This window comes from Siniperca chuatsi, linkage group LG3 (genome assembly GCF_020085105.1).
Source record: "Siniperca chuatsi isolate FFG_IHB_CAS linkage group LG3, ASM2008510v1, whole genome shotgun sequence".
Classification (NCBI taxonomy): domain Eukaryota; kingdom Metazoa; phylum Chordata; class Actinopteri; order Centrarchiformes; family Sinipercidae; genus Siniperca; species Siniperca chuatsi.
This window is the reverse complement of record NC_058044.1, coordinates 5,425,999-5,445,746: the sequence shown is the minus strand read 5'-3', so window position 1 is coordinate 5,445,746 and position 19,748 is coordinate 5,425,999. Positions and strand designations below refer to the sequence as shown.

Below are 19,748 nucleotides of genomic sequence, written 5' to 3'. Positions count from 1 at the left end.
CTTTACAGAGAAGCACAAGAGGAGGCTGCTGAGCTGAGGAGGCAACTGCAAGTGAGAAGAGTGAGGAGGAGGAGGGAACAGTCTTAGTACAGTAGATAGAAATGTTGCTGAAGTCGTCTGTTGCATTGGCTGTAGTGGTCTGTGTGACTGTGGGGCAAGAGGGGTCTGCGAGCGTGACAGGCCAGCTGGCTGCCTAGCTACCCCCGCAGGCGCTTGTGGAGCTTCTCAACTCATCTCAGCTTCTCAATATTCGAAATCTACACAGTTGATTTCGAATATACACGCAAATTCTCAGAAGTGAATTTAGTGATGAAATAGCATACGAAAATTGTAAAAAAAACAAACAAACTACAGTGTGGTGCTGGAACCATGTGCCTCGCAGTCTGCCATTGAATAGTCTGAAGAGACACTATGCATTTTGGGGAGGTTGAGTATGTGCAGTAAACTCACGCTAATCTTGTAGTATAGTAGTAGTATACTATGCAGTTGGAACGCACTACATACTCAATTTGACGCCATACTTAGTATTAATAGTACCTTAGTATGTGATTCCGAACACAGCCAGTGTAATTTCTGAAGCCATCCATCTCAGTGGAAAACAATGGAAAATGATACTGTCAATCTGCCATCAACTGTCAAACTCACAGATGTATCATTGGAAAATTGTAGTGCAGTTGAGTAATCCAGTTGAGTTTTCATACACGGATCAAAGCATTACCATAATCATGGCGTGTAGTGATGATGTGTGAGTTGGAGGGGAAACTGACACAAGGCTTTTGATTGATCTTTTTGAAAAGCCAAAACAAAACAGAGCCATCAGTCTTTCACTCTGTCTCTCTGCCTTTCATTCTCCCTCTCGCCTTTTCTCACTGTTGGTCGTTCCACCTCTGGCTCTCTCACCTTCTTCCGCTCATCCACGCTATGTCTTAATATCTCTTATGGAATTCCCAATGTTTTTTTGCTCTTTCGCTTCTCTGTCTCTCTCCCACCCCATTTTGTCTCCAGGGGGATGCCAATCGTTCTTACTCGGATGATGATCGCTCCTCTTCCAACTTTGATGAGAGCGAGAAACACGACTCCATAAAGTTGTCTGGTGAGCTGATGGCATGTTTCCCTCTCACCCTTATAATTACAGTTTTTATTTGAGTTTTATCTGTCACTGGCTTGAGTTAATTTAAAAAAACTGACCCATCTGTAGTTTGTGACTTAATATAGCTAACACAGCTTTCCCAAAATGAAATACGAATATGTCAGTATCATGGAAATCAGTATCTGTTTTTCATTTTTCAGTGTATTTTAACAACCAAATGTGTAAGTTATTAAGTGCAGTTAAAAGTACAGTTTGCAAAAGTATAATTTGTTTAGGGCACTGACAATTAGTTAGAAAGCAGTTATTTTTTAAATTGTGTCTCAAATTTGATTCATCACTAATACCACAATACAAATCACAGGTGTTCCCATTCATTCAACAATCTGCTTGCATCTCATATTTAAGCCAGTAATCTTTGTTTTCCAGTGAGGCTTATTCAAGAAGCTAAATGCTCAACCCAATAACTAAAAGTAAGACAGAACTATGTGCCAAAGGCTTACAAACTTGCAAAAACTCAGAGAATAGCCAGCAGTCTTGAAATATGAATGAGCTCTATCTTTATCTAGAGCTCACAATGAACCTGTTCCAGCCATACAGCCTTCCTCAACAGACCCAGTAAACAACGCAGTTCAGAGACGATTAAGCATGAGTTCAGAGACTGGGGAAATCACTTCTATACAGTATGAACGGGCTACTGCTGCAGAGGAGACGTGATCTCTACAGTGAAGTGTAAGCAAAAGATGAAACCCTGTTCCTTCATAGATGGAAATAAAAGGTGTTTTACTGTCTCGCCACTTATACAGCACAGAGGAATTACCTTAGGTTGTTTGGCTTTTCCTTTTGATGCGTTGGTAGTGTTTAGAGTTTTCATTCTCTGCCTCTCTCTTAGTGTCTGCTTTTAAGTTTAAGAAGTGAAACAAGGACAATAGTTTTTTTTCCTGTGTATTTCCAATTTAGAAGTATCAACTACTGGGTAAATGTTGGCATTATCATCCCAACCACTTCAAGGAATTTTATTTTTTGAGATATTAATTACAATTAAGTGATAACCAAATCAGAATTTGGTGTCTCAGAAACAGCTATCATTCTGGAAAATGTAGGAAATCAGTAGGTGAAATAGAGATAGACAAGACAGATTAACAGAAAGTGGTTGAGCAAAGAACAGTTGCGATCTTATCACAGGATAACTTCAGGAATGAACTAAAATTGTAAACTGACGATGCCGTGAACAGTGTGAAAATATGTGAGAATACATTATTCCTTCGATAGACACCAAATGGGTCGTAGGGGAGTTGGCAACATACAGTGAATGGATGGCACAAGAAACAACAAAAAGACTCTTTTAATGGCTCTCTCTGTTCAACTACCTCTAGACCCAAGGATCTGCACGCTGACACCCAATGGCCACCTGGAGCTGGGTGCTCTCTCGGGGCCTAGGAGATCCTACTCTTCAGAGAGGCGGAGCTTCACCATCGAGTCCAGAAAGAGCAGTGTGATGAGCCTGGGCAAGAGCAGCCTTGAGAGACGCTCCCTCTCTCTAGTACGCAGTCATACTCTTATCCATTGACACATGCGCATTTGTAAACATGTCAGTCAACATTAAGTGAAAGGACCATACTGATGTCAGCCTTTTCACTACAAATGATACAGTATGTATGCTTTGCATCACTGCCAACCATTTTCCAGCCATTTTCAGCCATTAGTGTGAAAATCCATTTGTAAAAACTTTAAACTGGCATGAGAGGGGTAATCCTTCATAGTAACTTTTAGTTTAATTGTATTTTATACTCAGATGAAAGCATGATTGCATTAGATTCAGTATGTGTGTTTGCTGTAAAATCAAACCCAGACAAGACAAACAAAAGCAAACACAAATTTTGTCAAATCAATTATCTGAATTTGGTGGCATTGTCGTTTTTAAAAGTTTGCTGTTATGGTTGGCTGTTATGGCTAATGATATGATAAAAATGACTAAATAGAGCAATCATGGATTACCTATCTTGCTGCTGATAATTCTATACTAGTTGCTGTCACACATTGATCAATCTAAAAAGCTACAGTATGCTTTGGAAAATCAATATTAGCTTCAATCAAATGCTCCACTTTCACCATGGGTTTAGCATGGCAAAACTTAAACTTTGTGATAAAAACACATTCAAAACGTCCTTAATAGAATATACTACTACTCATACTTCTACTAGCATAGAGAAATATATGTCAAAAAATGCATGTAATGAAGTAGAAAAACAAAACATGCATCAAAAGAAAATTCTTGAGTTTTATCAGCAAGTATTAGTATTAATATGGAACCTCTGCCATGACCAAATTCAGTAGGCAAAGCTTTTACTTCACAAATACAATAACAAACATGGCAGATTAGCACAAGAGAAAATTAAGCAAATTTTACCAACCCAGTAGAAACCGCTTTGTCCCCACACATGAAATTAGCATTCAAGTTAAAGGCTAACAGGAGAGTCATTTCCATTGACTGTATTTAAAGATGGACGACATGACAGCTCCCCAAAAGTGAAGCCAAAACATCTCAATCACCCCCTGGTGGCTGGCTACAGTATAGGTCATAAACCCTGCCCCATCCATGTTAGCAGATGGGACATGGGCCAACAAAAAAATCAAAGTACACGTCAAATAAAATATTCCCAATGTTCTTATCATGCTGATGTGTGTTTAAGTGTTCATTTTGTTGATAAGTGTGGTTTTAATTAGTTATTTGATGCTATAAAAAGGGGGTTTCACGTCATGATTGGCAGCTGAGGCCGGCTCGCGATTGAGTCAGCCGGGTATACGGGCGGGACCTCGATACCACGGCTCCAACCCTGATCACTACTGTGCAGACTCTGGCTCCAAATGACATCACCAGTGCAGGATGGCAGCTCCCGTATCTGGGATATTTTGGGTTCATTTTTGTACAGTGGGAGGAAATGGAGACGCGTCGTATATGTGCATATACTGTAGATTCTAAAACACACAAACACGTAGAAATGCCCCAGTGTTGTGCATATTGAACCAAAACCTCAGGAGAGAGAAAGTGAAATAGCTCCACAAGGTTTGGCTCAGCATCCAGTTGCCATGGCAACTTGCATTAATTGACTGTTCCCCTCTTCTATTTAATCACAGAGAAACTGAGAGAAGTAGAGAGGAAAAGTACGACATGGAGAAGTAGAGAGGGAAAAACAGAACAGAGAGATTGTGATGGTCAGAGACAGGAAGGGTGATGTAGTCACAGGAAGATAGACGGGAGTGAAAACTAGAGAGATGATAAGCTGTAGTTTAGCAATGCTCTTACTTCAGAGGTTAAAATGTTAAACACAGTGGCTGTGGAAGATCCACTTCACTGTGAAGTCTCCTCCTCTTCTCTCAGAGCACTCCAAGTTAATGGATATCAGAAGGCACCACTTGCGTCACTTGGAGCAAAAGTACAGAAATAATAAGCATAAGTTGCTTATGAAGAGTTATATAACTTTTACTGAAGTTTTGTTACAGTTTTATCAGCAGCTCTGATAGTGTTTGGTACTCTTTGATGAAATCACACTTGGAGCTATGAATCAGTTCCATCTGTTTGTAGAGTAGTTTCTTTCATTGTCTTTATACAGTATATCAGACACTGTTGATTGGACTCAGATGAAAGTCAGGGTGAACGATGCATCGCTCTGTTGTGTAGCAGCACAATCAAAATTTCACTCATCACTCTAATGGGTGTGCTGCTTTGTTGGGGGTATTTGTAACCATGCTAATACAATAGACTGCAACACTGGCAATTACATTATATGCATTTTGACTTTTTTTGTATAAATATACAGTATATTGTGTGACCTAATGTATGCAATATATATATATATATATATATATATATATATATATATATATATATAAATTTTTTTCAAGCTCAACAGACGTGAAAGTGAAACGGTTTATTGGTCCAAGGAATAAAATAGAGAACGGGTTCTGGATGGCAACATGTTCCCTTCAGTCACTTCACTTATCTTTAATGACCATGCAACCTGGATCGGTGGAATTTGTTTTCAGTACAGTAGTTAGTCTCAATTCAGTGTCAGCAAAATTGTACCTTGACAGAAATCAATCGAAAGTATAACACAATAAGCTGTATTCACTGAGTGGAAAAAAGTTGCATGCTCTGTAACACATTGGTGCAGAGGTACACAGTATATTAGGAAATAAACTGTTTGTTTATTTGATGTAATGATCATTTGTTTTAACATAGCCAATGACATTCAGTTACATTTTATATAAGAGCAAGTTGCTGTAGTTACAGTACAGTATGTTCAGTAGCAAAGAAATAGCCTGACTACATAATATACAGTACATTAGTACCAGCTGTTGTCTGTGGTTAATGCCATATAGTGTGGATTGAATTGTCTTGACAGTAATATCTAAACACACACACACGAACACACACTCAATGTTCCTCTTGAGTGATCCGCAGTGCAGTTCTGTGTAGACCGAGGTGTTATTTAACAGCAAGCTTGCATGCTTCACTACAGTTTCTATAGAGACAGATGCATAGATTCTCTGGTATATTGGCTCAGGCTTTGACCGGTGACATGTACGTTCCCAAGGATAAAACATATAATTAGGTCTATCATGGTGAGATGCTTCGACATGCGGAAACAAACAGAACTGGTTATTTTCCTCTAATTGGAACTGGCACTCAGGGGTTTGCATATTAAACCTGATGACAGCCTGCTGAGTGCACTGCAATCTGATTTGAAAAGCCAAGTTTATATGTCATTTGTTGTCATTTACTTACTGTACTTTACGTGCTCTTTTCCACTTATCCCTATACAGTAGCTACATATTCACATGGTCCTGCCCAGTACATCCACTCTTTTACTGGCAGCCACTAAGCAGCTCCACTGGAGCAGGTGGGAGATGCTTGCTTAAGAGCATTTCTGGCTAACAAGTTAAGAAGAATTCATTTTTGATGAGTTTAAGGACAAGCAGTTATTTCTAAGAGTGAGCCACACAACAAAATTGAATTTAGAGAGACACATGCATTGAAATGCATCCCACCCCAAATGCACAATAAATACATTAACACCATGGAAAAGTATGATAAAAATAGATCCAGGTAATAATATTTTTTCCATGGTTTATTCACTGCAACCCTACGACCTATATATCATATTCAAGGACATATCAAGGACAATGCCGACTAAAGGACAATCCAATTTTCTTTTGTACTTTGGCCATCAATTCTATTGGTTATGATAATTTTGTACTCACCAAGTTAATTGCTGAGATCTGGAGACATGGTGATATTGCTACAATGAACTCTGATGACGCAAGAAACACTTTAGCCACATTATCCACATATAAACCACATTATTTGGAGGTAAAACCCAAATTGAGTGCGCCCAAAGTACTGGTAGTAATCTCTCATGGCACTGGAAAGGTGTGCTTGCACAACTATGGCAGCTATGGTGGGTCAAAGTTTGCAACCTGTCTTGCCCTATTGGACTTCTTTGCTTTGTGGCTAATGACATCATTATGATGTAAATATGCCAAATTTAGTGAAATCACCAGTCCTTGGTCAGGTTTATGTTAAAGCAAAACATAGGAAGGAAGACAACATAAACATAAAGCACATATAGCAAGATGCAGAGTAAAATCAGCCATATAAAAAAACTACATATTCATATGTACAGTACCTGTTTCGCAACACCTTCTTTCTTAGCGCTTTGACATGCATGTTCACAGCACACATTCACTGGGAAATGTCAGGTTTCTTTGCAACACAGTGACATAGAGGGATGTAAAGATGTCAGTCCACAGGGATGGGATGCTTTACTGTGTGCACATACACTAGTGTTTGAACAGTTTGATTGAATTATTACAACTGACAAGTAACCATGTCACATTGTAGTTTTAATAGAGAATGATATAGCATTAGTGCATTTTTTCCAGCTGTAACTTGTTCATACGTACATTCTTTGTTCTCTGGCCAGTCTCTGGCCACTGCTTTGCTTGGGTTTTTGCTGCTTGGATAGATTTGGTTTTAATGGGTGTAAACTGCTGATAATTACTATGAACTTCTGTGTGTCTATTCTAGCGTCATGGTCGCAGTTCCAACTACCACAACTGGGGGCGCCCTCCCCATCCACAGTCTGCATGGAGCCGCAGGTAGACAATTAGATTTACTTTCAGCAATTGATTTCAGCTATTGCCTTAATGAATTCTGAATACTTTCATTAAGCCTTAATGGAAACACCAAACCTTTACTGTTGTTTTATGCTCTTATTTGTTTCATGACTAAATTCTTAATATGTAGAATAGTGTTGATTACGTCTTTAATGAACATTTTTCTTGGATATTAAATACATCATAATTGTACTTTTCTGCTCTGCAGGTCTAGCTCAAACAGCCTGGGCCGGAGGAGCTACGGGTTTGGTGGGGCTCCTCTGGTGGGAGGCAGCCTACGTGTGCACGGCACCCGCTCCCCCCATTCCTACACCTATGCCGCAGAGCAGGAGTCCCTTCTCTCCCACCCACCTCACTCCCATCATCCTCTACCCCCACATCATCCACCTCCACCCCCACTGTTCCTCTCCAGACACTTTGCTGTCAGGAGGGATCGGCGGGCTCTTTCACTGGAGCTCCCAGAGCTGCTTCGGGCAGGCGGACAGCCCCCAGGCCTGCCCCCTTTCCACCCAGACCCCGGGAGGAGGAGTGAGTCTGGTGCAGGGGGATCCATCACTGGGGGGTCTGGGGCTGGTAGTGGTTTTGGAGTGGACCACCGGGACTGTAACGGCAAGACACCGGGTCCCCGCACTCAGCTGATAGCTGAGGTTTTCCCTCAAGTCAACGCACGCAAGGACAGAGCAGACCTCGATGAAGAGACAGATTATGTGAGTCACCGGAGCTACTCAATAAAGAAGAAATGCCATAAAAGCAACAAACAAATGAATGATCATCACCTCTTAAGACGATACGATGCCACTTTATTCTGTTAATGCTATAGGTACGAGGTGCTAAACTAGATACTTTTTTAGTATCTAGTTTTAGGAGAGATGCTGAAATAGCAGTCATGTATCTTTTTATTGTTGTTGTTTATGTGTTGAAATGAGAGAGGAGCTTTAGGGCTCCATTCAGGGATCCTGCTAGTTGTGGATGAATGGGGAACTCTTTATTGGTTCCTAGATATGCCGAGATAATACTGAAAACCAAACAAAACACAAATCATAATCATTGTGGGAGTTGATGTAGAAATGAGGCAATTGGCATTGGTTTATCTAACCTCTGCAGTGACTTTGCAGTCACTTTATGAAATTTCCAAGCATGGCAGAAATCTTCAAATTTAATCCAGGTGAACACATTCATTTTAAAAGTATTTATGTTATGGATAGAACAGGGACAAAAAAAAAGAGAGTTATCTGAAAAAAAGATAAATATTGCACATACTGTAGTTGTTGGTGTTGATCCATGTGGCACTTTTAGCAAAAAGTATGATAATGCTAAGAGCTAATAATGCTCTAATGCGCTGAAATACAGTCATCTAAACACAAAATTGATGAAATGTATCACTGATGAAAGATTGCTTATCGATTTGCTTGCTAATTTTATCTTTCAACGTATCCCCACCGTTCTTCTCATCTCTATTCCCCTCCTCTCTCCTCCAGAGTTTGTGTTTCCGTATCCAGAAGATGATGGAGGTGTACAAGCCAGAATGGTGTGAAAGCAGAGAGGAGTGGTCTGTCTACCTGTTTTCCCCTCAAAACAAGTGAGTAGACAACTTAAGCTGTACACCCTCCAAATAAACATCAGTCAAAACTGCTGAAAATTAGCATTGAAAATGAAAGAGTTTGGCCTTCCTTGGAGTTGTAGATTTTGGTTTTGGGAAATATGTCAAACTGAAGAGTTAGAGAGGGTCAGAGAGTCTTTTCCCACTGGGAGCACATATGCAGAAGATGCATTCACCCATGGAATAGTTTTACATAATGAAATTGTCAATTTCTTTTGTCTTTTGACTCGTGACCTCTCTCAATATCATCAGCCCATTTCTTGTGCAGGAATGCTGACTGATGAAAATAATCCAGTTTTCTTTTTAAAGTGCCTTTATCTTAATCATGTTGGCTGTGAATTACTCCTTTACGTATATAGTCAAGTTTCTTTGGTCAAAATTAGATCAGATTTTGGTAGAACATTATGTCTATAACATTAAGTAGCAGTTTGTTAAATGTATGAAAGTAAACACAACCAACTGAACCTAACCAAGTACAGGAAACAACCCCAATGTGAAACGTTTAAAGGCCCTGAAAACTTATTTTCTTAATCAGCTTCTTACTGTGAGTGATGGGATCCTACATGAATACACTATTTTTCTGCCAAAGTATTGGAAATTTCACATTATTGATTTCTGTTTCTTTTTTTTTCTGTGCTTTTCTTTCTGACTGGTTTGATGTGGGCGGATCTCAGTTGTAAAAAAGTGATGTCTTCCGTTCACTAATCTAGATTTAGCAACATTTAGATCTAATCTAAATCTAGTGACAGTTGTGGGCGACCACTGTCATTAAAATCTGATCAAACCACACCAACACAGTCCTGATAAAGCGGATTACTTAAGTTTTTGAGTGTTAAAATCTAAATAAATAACAGTACTTATTTAGCCGTAAGTATTTCGTGTTATAGAGAAATACTAGAGAAGCCAAGTTTTCGGGGGCTTTAATAGCTATAGAGATGCTGTTGCCCTCTGTCCTCAAGAGAGCAGACAAGTCCACCATATACTCTGCTGAACCTACATGGACTGGTGTGATTCTCCAAGTGACATCCATTGACCTTTATTTAAAACCTTGGTCCACTTGACAGTGGTCAGCGAGAATTGATCTGAACCAAAAATGTGCAACAAAGGTTAACCTTTCAGTGAGAAAAGAAAGAGAGAAGCATCTCTCTAGAGGTGTCAGTACTTGTGAAAGTTTGCTTTGGCAAAGTGTTTCTGCCAAGCCTCTTTGTTCAGCACAGAAACCAAGTGTGGAAAAAACCCTGAAAACAAATGTTAGCAAACGTTACCAGCACTGTCCTGATAATGTGGAAGAACAGGGAGCTGCATAGTCAAACCATTTGTCTGTTCACACAGAGAAAACTGCTGTCTTCTGGTTTCACAAATGGCTTGTTAAAGTGATATCACTGTGTGTTTCCTCCAAAGCATTTTGTATGTGTGTGTGTGTGTGTGTGTGTGTGTGTGTTCATCCGTGTTTGTCTGTGTTATTATGTTTTCTCCCAGCCTTCAATGCATTGCTGGTAGAAACGCCCCTGAGAGCAACATGAAAGAAAAATCACTCAGTCATCCACTCGCTCACTCACCCGATTCCCAGCGTACTGATAGCCACTTAAGGGAAGCCAGGCCCCAGGGCTGTGTTTTGGCTTCTTGGCAGGTGCCATCTGTCAAGCAATAGCTGTGTGTGTTGGCGGTGTGTGTACTAGCATTAGGCCATATCTCTAGTAGTGTTGTGTCGCGTGTTTGTGCATGTGTTTGTGGATGACTTTGCATATGTGCATGTGGCAGCGTGTGAGCATATGTGCATCTACGCCTTGTTTATGCCTCAGTGTACTATATATGTCGTGAGCGTGTGTGTAAGCGTATGTGTGTTTGCTCTAACAAGTGTGCCTAAGCAGAATTAAAGCGAGGGAAGCAGACAAACAAATAAAAGGAGAAACGAGCCAACAACAAAAACTGTGTCTCAGGCGGGATAAATGCCTACGCCAGCGATGCTGCTGGTCAAGATCGATATCAGGGGACAGGGTTGCCAGATTTGAATTGATAGATAAAGGGACAGAGTCTGGAGGAAAAGCAGTCAGATTAGCACATTGATTTCCTCAAGTGCAGGTGCGGCAGTAGGTATATTCTGTTCCCTTTATAGCTGGCAGATGAGATGAGATGGCTGAAGGTTTCACTCAGGAGCTGCTTACTACCTTTACTGGCTCTGATCTGACAACAACACTGCAGGTGTGTAAGGATTGGGAAGTCTATTCAGAGATAGTCCCTACATCAGTGGCTCTTCTCACAGGATGCAAACAATATATCAATTTACTTCTATTGTGAGCAGTTCCGACTAATTTTCCCCTCAAACCTTTTCAGATTTTGTTTGAATAATTGTTAGGGGCCAGGAGAAGCAAAAATATTCAACATTTAACAAAAAAAGAGAGAGAGAGAAAAGTCCAAAAAAATCATATACATTCATCTTACAGAACAATGTTTTGGTGTTTTGTTTTTTCCATAAAATGAAAAAGAAAATTGCATTTGAAATTATTATTCACACTGCCTAATTGCAAGTTAACCACAGCTTGTAAACAGAAACTACAATGGCTAACAAGATGTTTGTTTATCTTCTCATACTCGGGCCTTAAAGATGCCGGTGATCACCAGACACAAAACTAAAAGGATTACAGTCTCTAAAACTTCTGTTAGGCATGATGGAGTTTGTGCTCCTCGCATGTGCTCTTGGTTCATTTAATCATGCTAGGCTTTCAACACATGAATTACTGTAGAATATCAGATGTCAACAGTTTTCTTGGAGGAGGATTGAAAAATCTTCAGCTGTTTTGATGCAGTTACACATGAACGCAGACCCTTATGGACAATTCTTGAACAAATCTTACATCTTCCTCATATCTTCCCTCTTAACCCTAACCCCTTTGTTTTTTGTCTTGCCAGGTTCAGACTGCTCTGCCAGTCCATTATCGCCCATAAGCTCTTTGACTACGTGGTCCTGGCCTTCATCTTTCTCAACTGCATCACAGTGGCTCTGGAGAGGCCGAAGATACTGCAAGGCAGTCTGGTAAGAACTATGTTTCCCCCGTATCCCTTATCATTTATAGCTACTAAGCTTATTGGCTGTATTGGTCATTGTCACTATCTACATGTGTTGTGACACAGAGCTGTTTTGAAATACTGTGTGACTACTTTACCACACACTAAAATGACTTTACTGATTAGTATTCTACATTTCTGAGGTGTTTTGCTAACTAGCAGTCAGTTATGTAAAGCTGTGTTTACTCATAAGCGATGTAATTGATGAAACGTGAAACATTGTATTATCCTTACAGTCTGCGTATCTGAGGTGAGACTGCTCTTGCCATAATAGGTGGAAATCCTCAGAGTACATTTGTGTTTTAAAATATTGATGTTATAATTTTAGACTAAAACATAACTTTATGTATAAATAGTTGTATATACGTATGGAAAGTTTCTTTTTAGTATCCAAAATTGACAAATTCTGAAACTTTAGAACAAAATCTGGGTTCTGACTGTGGTTCTTATTTTCCACCATATTATTTCAGTGTCAAACTACCTCTTTCAAGTACAAATTTGATAAGAGAAAAGGCTTAGTAGATAATTCTGGTTGTAATAATGGCCATTTTTTTAATGTATTCTACTTCTTGTAAACAAGCTGTTGTTTACATTAATAAGATCTGCTTCAAAAGGCCTCTTTGCCTTCATCGCTCCAAGCTCTCACTTCTGGCATCAAGCCACTTTCCTGGAAACAGGCAGCACCAAAACATTGAATGGAAGGCACTTTTCAAAGCAAGTGATCTGAAGCGTTCAAATTAAAGCATAGCAACCCTTTCAAATTTGGCATTTAATTTGGCAACAAGTTCTAATTTTAATTTAATAGCAAAAACACTGACAAATGAAGTCAGTGAACTTTTTTGTAATCTACAGCAAAGAACCAGAACAGATTGTGATTTCCATATCCTGCGTTGAAGAGTAAAGCCAAGTGCAGTCAATCTTTCTTTTACATTTTTTTCTTCCCAAGCTGTGTTTCTGCCACTTCTTTCTGTCTCTTTAAATTATTTTCTTCCTCTTCCCTTCCTTCTTTAAACTCTTTCCCTTTCATTTCTCTCAGTTTATGTCCTCTCTCCTTTTGTTACAGGAAAGGGTGTTTCTCACAATTTCCAACTACATCTTCACTGCCATCTTTGTTACGGAGATGACCGTCAAGGTAAAATGTCCCTCCCTTTCCTCTCTTTGCTACCCCTCTTTTCCTTCCTTTCTTCTGTTGCTCTCTTCCACTTTCTTTACTTTCTTCCGTCTCTTTTCTTCACCTCTCATCACATCATCATCCCTCTCCTCTTCGATATCTGCTCCCTCCCTCTCATCTCCATTCTTCTATGGTATATAACTCTCTCTCCTGTATATTATTTTTTCTCCTCTCTCCCTGTCTTTTCTTTTATCCTCTTATGTCTTAACCACCTCTTCTTGCTCCTGTTCACTGTCGTGCCCTCTCCTCATTTCCTATCTGGTTTACTCTTCTCTCTCCCTTTTATCTTTTCATCCATTTTTTCCTTCTTTCTTCTCTTCTTCGTTTGTATCTTTATCTCTCTTCTCCATCTTATCTTTTCATCTCCAGCTGTTATTCTCCCCCCCATCCTCCTCTTTTCTTGACAACTCTGCAACTTGCTGTTTAATCAGTCGCACATGACCCATTAGCGATGGGCAGCTAGATAATGCAGTTAATTAGAAGGCTATCTCTCTTCAGCTGGCCTTTAGCCACTGCTGGACTTTCCATCAATAAACACACACACATTCACATACTCTTTTTAATCCACTAATCTGCTCTCTAGAAGACAAGGCATCATCCATTATTAAGGACCTTGTGTCTCCAGGCGTTTTCCACATTGGTAGAAATCCTATAGTGATTTATTTATGACCAGGGATAATGAAGACACGTGTAGCATCTCAGCGCTGTGGTGGTGCCAAGTTCACGTGCACATTTATGCATCTGACCCGTGGTTAAACCTAGCTCGGTTTGTTATTTATTCTCTTCTGTATCTTCACCTCCCTCTTTGCATCCTTATTTACTTCCATTCCTTCGATCTTATCACTCCCATTTTCATTTGCTTTATCTTTTCTGTGCCGCTCATTCGATTAATTTCATATTCAGTTCTGTACCTGTCGCCTATCATTCTCTCTGCTCTTTTGTCCCTCCATTTGTGATTTAATCAGTCGGGCTCCATTGTTATCTGTGCCCTGCTTCATTTGCACACTCGAATGTGGTCCCAGCACTCTCTTGCTGCTCATTTTCTAATCTCAAATAGTATATCAATTGCTGTACTGTAGCACCAACTTCCACTCACAGTTGAATGAAAGGTGTGACTGTTGCAGTTACTCAATAATGAAGTATTTGTCCGGCCATTGAACACAATCAGTCAATCACAAAATCAGGGGACTAATCTGCCACTTGTAATTGCACATGAGTTTTATATCAGCTGTAGTTGTGTGTGTGTTGTCAAAACCCCACCACACACAGGCATGTACAAACTCATAATATAATATAATATAATATAAACAACAAAGAACAAAGAACAAAGTTTTTACAGTGTTCTCACCTAAATTTTCCAAGTTTACCAAGAATTTCAACCTGAGACCTTGTAGTCATTAACCTACATTTTACTTGACAGTAATATCTTTTACAAGTTACTAACTTTAACCAGTGTTTGGAGACATCTCTGCGTTCATAATAAAGAAATCTCTTTAGAGCTCTGCATGTTCAAGTAGCCTCCTACATTAATGACTGCATTAACTACTACAGCCAGATCACCAATAGACCTCTGAGGTTTTCTGATCAGGGCTTTTTAGTTTTTCCTCATTCTAGGTTTAAAACTGAAGCAGTCTGTGCCTTTGAGGTTGTGGCTTCTAAACTTTGGATCTCATTCCCTTTGCACTTAGGATTTGAGGAGACTATTTGTACTTGCCTTCATTTATTTTTTTATTTTTATTTTCATTTTTATATTTTCATTTTGAATCAATTTATGACATTTCTTCAGGAAGGGTATTAAAATAAACTTTACTTGCTTATTTCATTACTTACTTGCACACTGACTTACTTAATTACTTACTTACTGACTTACTCATTGACTTCTAATAATAATAATCTTTATTTATAGAGCACTTTTCAAAATCCATGTTACAAAGTGCTTCACAAAGGCAGCAAAATAAAACACACGTCATAAAACCATCTTGTTTTAAAAGAAAAAGGTTTTTAAATAAGTAAAAGAAAACTAAGTTTAAAGAAAACTAAAACTCAAGTAAAATCAGGAAAGGCTCTCCGATAAAAGTATGTTTTAAGAAGGGACTTAAAAGAGATCACTGACTCAGCCGACCTGATTTCCTCGGACAGGCTGTTCCAAAGCTTTGGGGCCCTGACTGCAAACACTCTGTCCCCTTTAGTTTTCAGCCGGGTCTACTTATTCCTATGCTCTAATACTCAAGTCAAACTCTCATTCAGCACTATTTTAGCTTTATAATCTTTCTGCCGTCTTTGTTACATTGGTGCAGTCAGGCTTTTCTAAAGATTTTTGGCAATGCCTTCACCTCTCTAGCTGCTTTCCCCCTGTAACAATTTCCACATAATTTTTAAACATATTCATTGTCTTGGTCTTTTGACATAGGAAATGTCAGATAAATACCCTATAATTTACTGAGTTTCTAACTGCATAAATAGCAAATGATTTTCATTATATCATCTGTTAACCAAAAGCTGCACACATTCACATATAAGCTGTGTGCTTAGGAACATTTCCAAGAGGGAAAATAGTAATTATGCACTTTATAAATGCATCTTCTAGCGTGCTTAAATGATGTCAGAAAATGTCATACATTTTCTTTGAACAAAACAGTAATGGGTTCATTCATGGACAGTTGAGGTAATGATATCCTGCAGTGCTTCCTGTTTTCTCATATTTTTGTCAATACAGCACCAATACAACATGATTTTGTTCTCACTGTATCTCACCCTCCTTCCACCTTTGCTCCCATCCTCCTTCTCTCCCTCCCTGCATGTTGCTCTTAATCTGTTGTTCCAGGCTGGTCAGTCTCATCTCTGAGGAGTGCTAATTAAACAGAGTTTCCTCTCCGAGACACACTCCATCACAGAGACGGCTTGTTCTCATTTCCTGTCCACGCATACACACACACACACACACACACACACACGCACACACAAATACACATGGTCATGTACATGAGCAGTAGTGATCAGTGTAAACAGTGTTACCTGCACACAGTGAGTCTGACCTTGCACATCAGTCTCTAATTAGAAACAGGGAGGGGAGTGTAGATCTGGATACACAACCCCCCTCACACACACACATCCAAACACACATATATACTTGTACACATCCAGAGTTGACTGTCACTCTGTGTCTTTTGCTAAAACTGTTTAGACTGTTATAAGATCTAAGCAGGCTTGACAGACTGAGTTTCATACACGCATTTTAGTAGCTACTTATAAAGACTAAGTATAGTAAAGACTCTGTCAGTTCCATGTCTTCCCTTCTTAGTTGGTCCATTTCTTACCTCAGCACTCGTCATTCAGCTCTGGGGCGGTCATGAACCAGAAACTAGCTTGAGGCTGACACAAAACTACAAATATTTGTAGCTGAGTTGTCAGCAGAAAACTGTGTTTCCATCAAAGTGGCATGCTTCTTTTTCTTTAAAATGGCTTCATAGCACTTACTGAGGAGCTTAGTGACAGAAGCTGAAAGAAATGCAGTCAAAATGAAGTTTGAGATCTTTGAGAACTTTTTTTGGACATGTCCAGACTTGACATGAGCACAATGAATTCCATTTACTAAAGTGCATTCCAAAAGCTTCACAGCTAGTGTTAGCTGGTAAGAACTCGTCCATTAAGACTCTTCATTTTTTGGTAGCAGCAGTCTGCCCCAGTTTACTGACTGAGAAAGTCCAACCAGGAGAACTGAATGGCTCATGTTCTTCACTTGTTCTTCTAAACTTAGTATCTTTGAGCAAGACACAACATTTTTAAACTACTACAATGGAGCTACAATGGAGCTGATTGGTGTTGTGTTACAAAATTCTGTGATTGCACTGGGTAGCTGATGTGTGCTATAGGAGGAAAGATGATTTTTATTTACTTTCCCTTTCCAGATTATTTATTATAAATATGTTTATTATTAATCAATTATGTTTGTAAAATTTGACCATGACACATTTAATGGGCAATGTAAATACAAAAAGATATATGCTGTATATTTGTCTCACATTGAGGTCAGATTCTCAAAAACCATTCTGGCTACAAAGTACTGTTAAAATATGGGTAGGAAAACTGTAAAGAGTACAGTAGACACCCTTCAAAGATCCATTATGGTAATTTTCAAGTCAACGTGCAGCAATATGAGCTCACAAAATCCCATCTTACACATCAGATTGCAAAAATAACACTGAAGCGACAAGTACCATAATTGCCATATTTTCTTCTAAGTGATGTTGCAAATGGATTTTGAATGTAATTTAAATTGGAATTTAATGTGACATACTCGCACTGTCAGCCAAAGGACAGCTGGTAGTGTGAGAGGAGAAGAGCAGGCTTTGATGATAGCGCTGGCTTCAACCTGCTATAGATTTCCCATGCATCATGTTTTATCATGGCGATATTTGATCTGCTTAATGGAGGCCCCATAACATTCCAGTAGTCCCGAAGGGGCTACAGTTTAGCCAGCTGCTATTAATAACAGGGCAGACATATAATAACTCGCTCTCCAGCCTGTCAAAACATGACAAAAGACCTATAGTATAAGATATGACAGTGACTCGCTGCTGTGCAGATCTCACCAGCATGGATGGATGAAACATTTTCTTACAGTGAGTGTTTTGGACCATGTTAGCTGTCAAAACATGAAAAAAATGTTCTGTTCCTAAACAGAGCTGTATGGAATTATGCAAACTGACTACTGATTCATAGGTGCCTTTTTCTTTCCTCATCCTTCTCTTCCTTTATCTGGCTTCTGTCTTCCACTTCTGTCCTCATTTCATCCCATTTCTACATTATTTCTATAGAGTTAGGATGACCTGACAACATTTGGCATGGCAGTGTCTGTTATCACGCTCCCACCGCTGCTGCTGCCATCACTCACTTTGAGTCACTGTGGTGACAGTCATGGTGTTTGTTCAGTGGGATATGTTGTTGAGGGTTCCCAGCACACGAGACAGTAGCAGAGTTTTGTACAAGCATTTCTAGAAAGCGAAGACAGAGTAAATTTTGACTGAAGCCTAGTAAGAATGCCTACACAAGGTGTAAATGCAGAACAGCAAGAACAGGAACATGTCCTGCTAATCCGATTTGGTTACTCCCATTGCTTGCCTTTTAGTCACACCGATTAAATAGCCTGAACTAGCTACTTTTGTTGTGTTACATATCTCAGGTGATTCGCAAACAAGTGAAAACAAATACAAACAAAGTTTATTGACCCTTCTGTAGTTCTTCTCACCAAGTGGGAGGTATCGTATTCCTGATATCAGTAACTTGGAATTACAAGTAGGAGCCTGACGCCTCCTCGTCTGCTCGTGAATATTAACTGAATGATATGACGTGATCAGGGCATAGGTTAGCTACTGTTAATACGATATTTCAAATCAGAGCTTCTGTCACAATGGTGGCACAGTTTCAAAATAGGATAATTATGAGTAGGTATAGTCCTTTAAGGCCATTAAAATTAGTTTTGCTTATTCCCTTGAAGAAGAATCTCTGTTTTAAATACTGTGAGGCTTGAAACGTGGCTCTGAAAAGTTTGTAGTTTGCTTCTTAGGACACATCTGTAGTCAGCTCGGTTTCACATCAGTTACAATGGATTGGATCCAGTGGTGCCCATTGTATCAAAATGTCTATAGAAACTTCAGGAACCACTCCACCAGCACACTTCATTTCTCTGCTATATGTTGAGTATGTTCCAAAAACTCAGTTTCTCCACAACACATCTAAATACACTAATACTAAGATAGCTTCAGAATTCCTCTGGAAGTAGCTTCATAAGTAACTTTTTTGGGGGGTGGCAGCATACTGAATATTTGGAGCAACGACAGAAAAGTGGGTTATGTTGTGGGAGTGATTTCAGAAGTCTCAATGGATGTTTTCATACAATTTGACACAAGTCCAATGACAACTCTATGTCATGAGGGAGCATGCTACAAGGTTTTCAGAGCATCCTTTCAAGCATATTTGCCTAGCTGAAAAGATACATTTTCAGTGGCTTATTTTGCAGCAGTGTGCCATCCTTATGGTTGTGCCGCATTCCCAAACGCACAAACACCATCACCACTTATCCCACCTATTCCAGAATTTTCCATCGTTCAAATCTCTCTCTGGTGGAATTTGCTGCCAAACAAGGCAGACAAACCCGCCACGTCTTTGCATGCTCTGCACACACCAAGTTGTTATTGTCATGAAAGTGCCTGGCAGGCGTCAAGTGATGTCAAAACATCTGCTCTGCAATTTTTCCTCCAACCTCACCAACTCTTTTTGATTTCAAAACTTTCTATTTTTCTCTTTGAGCCTCTTCTGCCTTTCTCCTCCGCCCCTGACTTCCGCCTCTCATTCCTCTCGCTGATAGCTGTCTCACTGTTTCCACAAAATTGTTGATCTCCCCCACCTCACCCATACCTTCCTTTTCTTTTCACAATATTCTCCCCCTCCTCCCTTTCTGGTTCAGTCCCCACTAGGGCTTGCCTTGTGAGCGAGACCTCCCATCCAGCCATAGCTAGAAGGTGACGAACTATAAATCTAAGACAAAACTGAAATATGTGCAGGTGTAATTTTTGCAGTTTCAGTGACAACAACACACACCGTCTCAATATTTTGTCATGTGTGGCCAGACAGCTTTGAGTTCA

The 19,748-nt window shown here is 39.6% G+C and overlaps 1 protein-coding gene across 4 annotated transcripts in view; it reads left to right on the top strand.

Annotated features, from left to right (window-relative positions):
• LOC122872873 (voltage-dependent T-type calcium channel subunit alpha-1I-like) overlaps positions 1–19,748 on the top strand; it is a 216,761-nt gene that overhangs the window by 141,837 nt on the left and 55,176 nt on the right. For all 4 annotated transcript variants that reach the window (XM_044188930.1, XM_044188929.1, XM_044188931.1 and 1 more), the window contains exons 15-21: positions 1,006–1,093; positions 2,464–2,630; positions 7,179–7,249; positions 7,476–7,974; positions 8,746–8,846; positions 11,778–11,901; positions 12,997–13,065. In XM_044188930.1, coding sequence (XP_044044865.1) covers positions 1,006–1,093; positions 2,464–2,630; positions 7,179–7,249; positions 7,476–7,974; positions 8,746–8,846; positions 11,778–11,901; positions 12,997–13,065 — 1,119 coding nt within the window. The remainder of the gene's footprint in view (positions 1–1,005; positions 1,094–2,463; positions 2,631–7,178; positions 7,250–7,475; positions 7,975–8,745; positions 8,847–11,777; positions 11,902–12,996; positions 13,066–19,748) is intronic.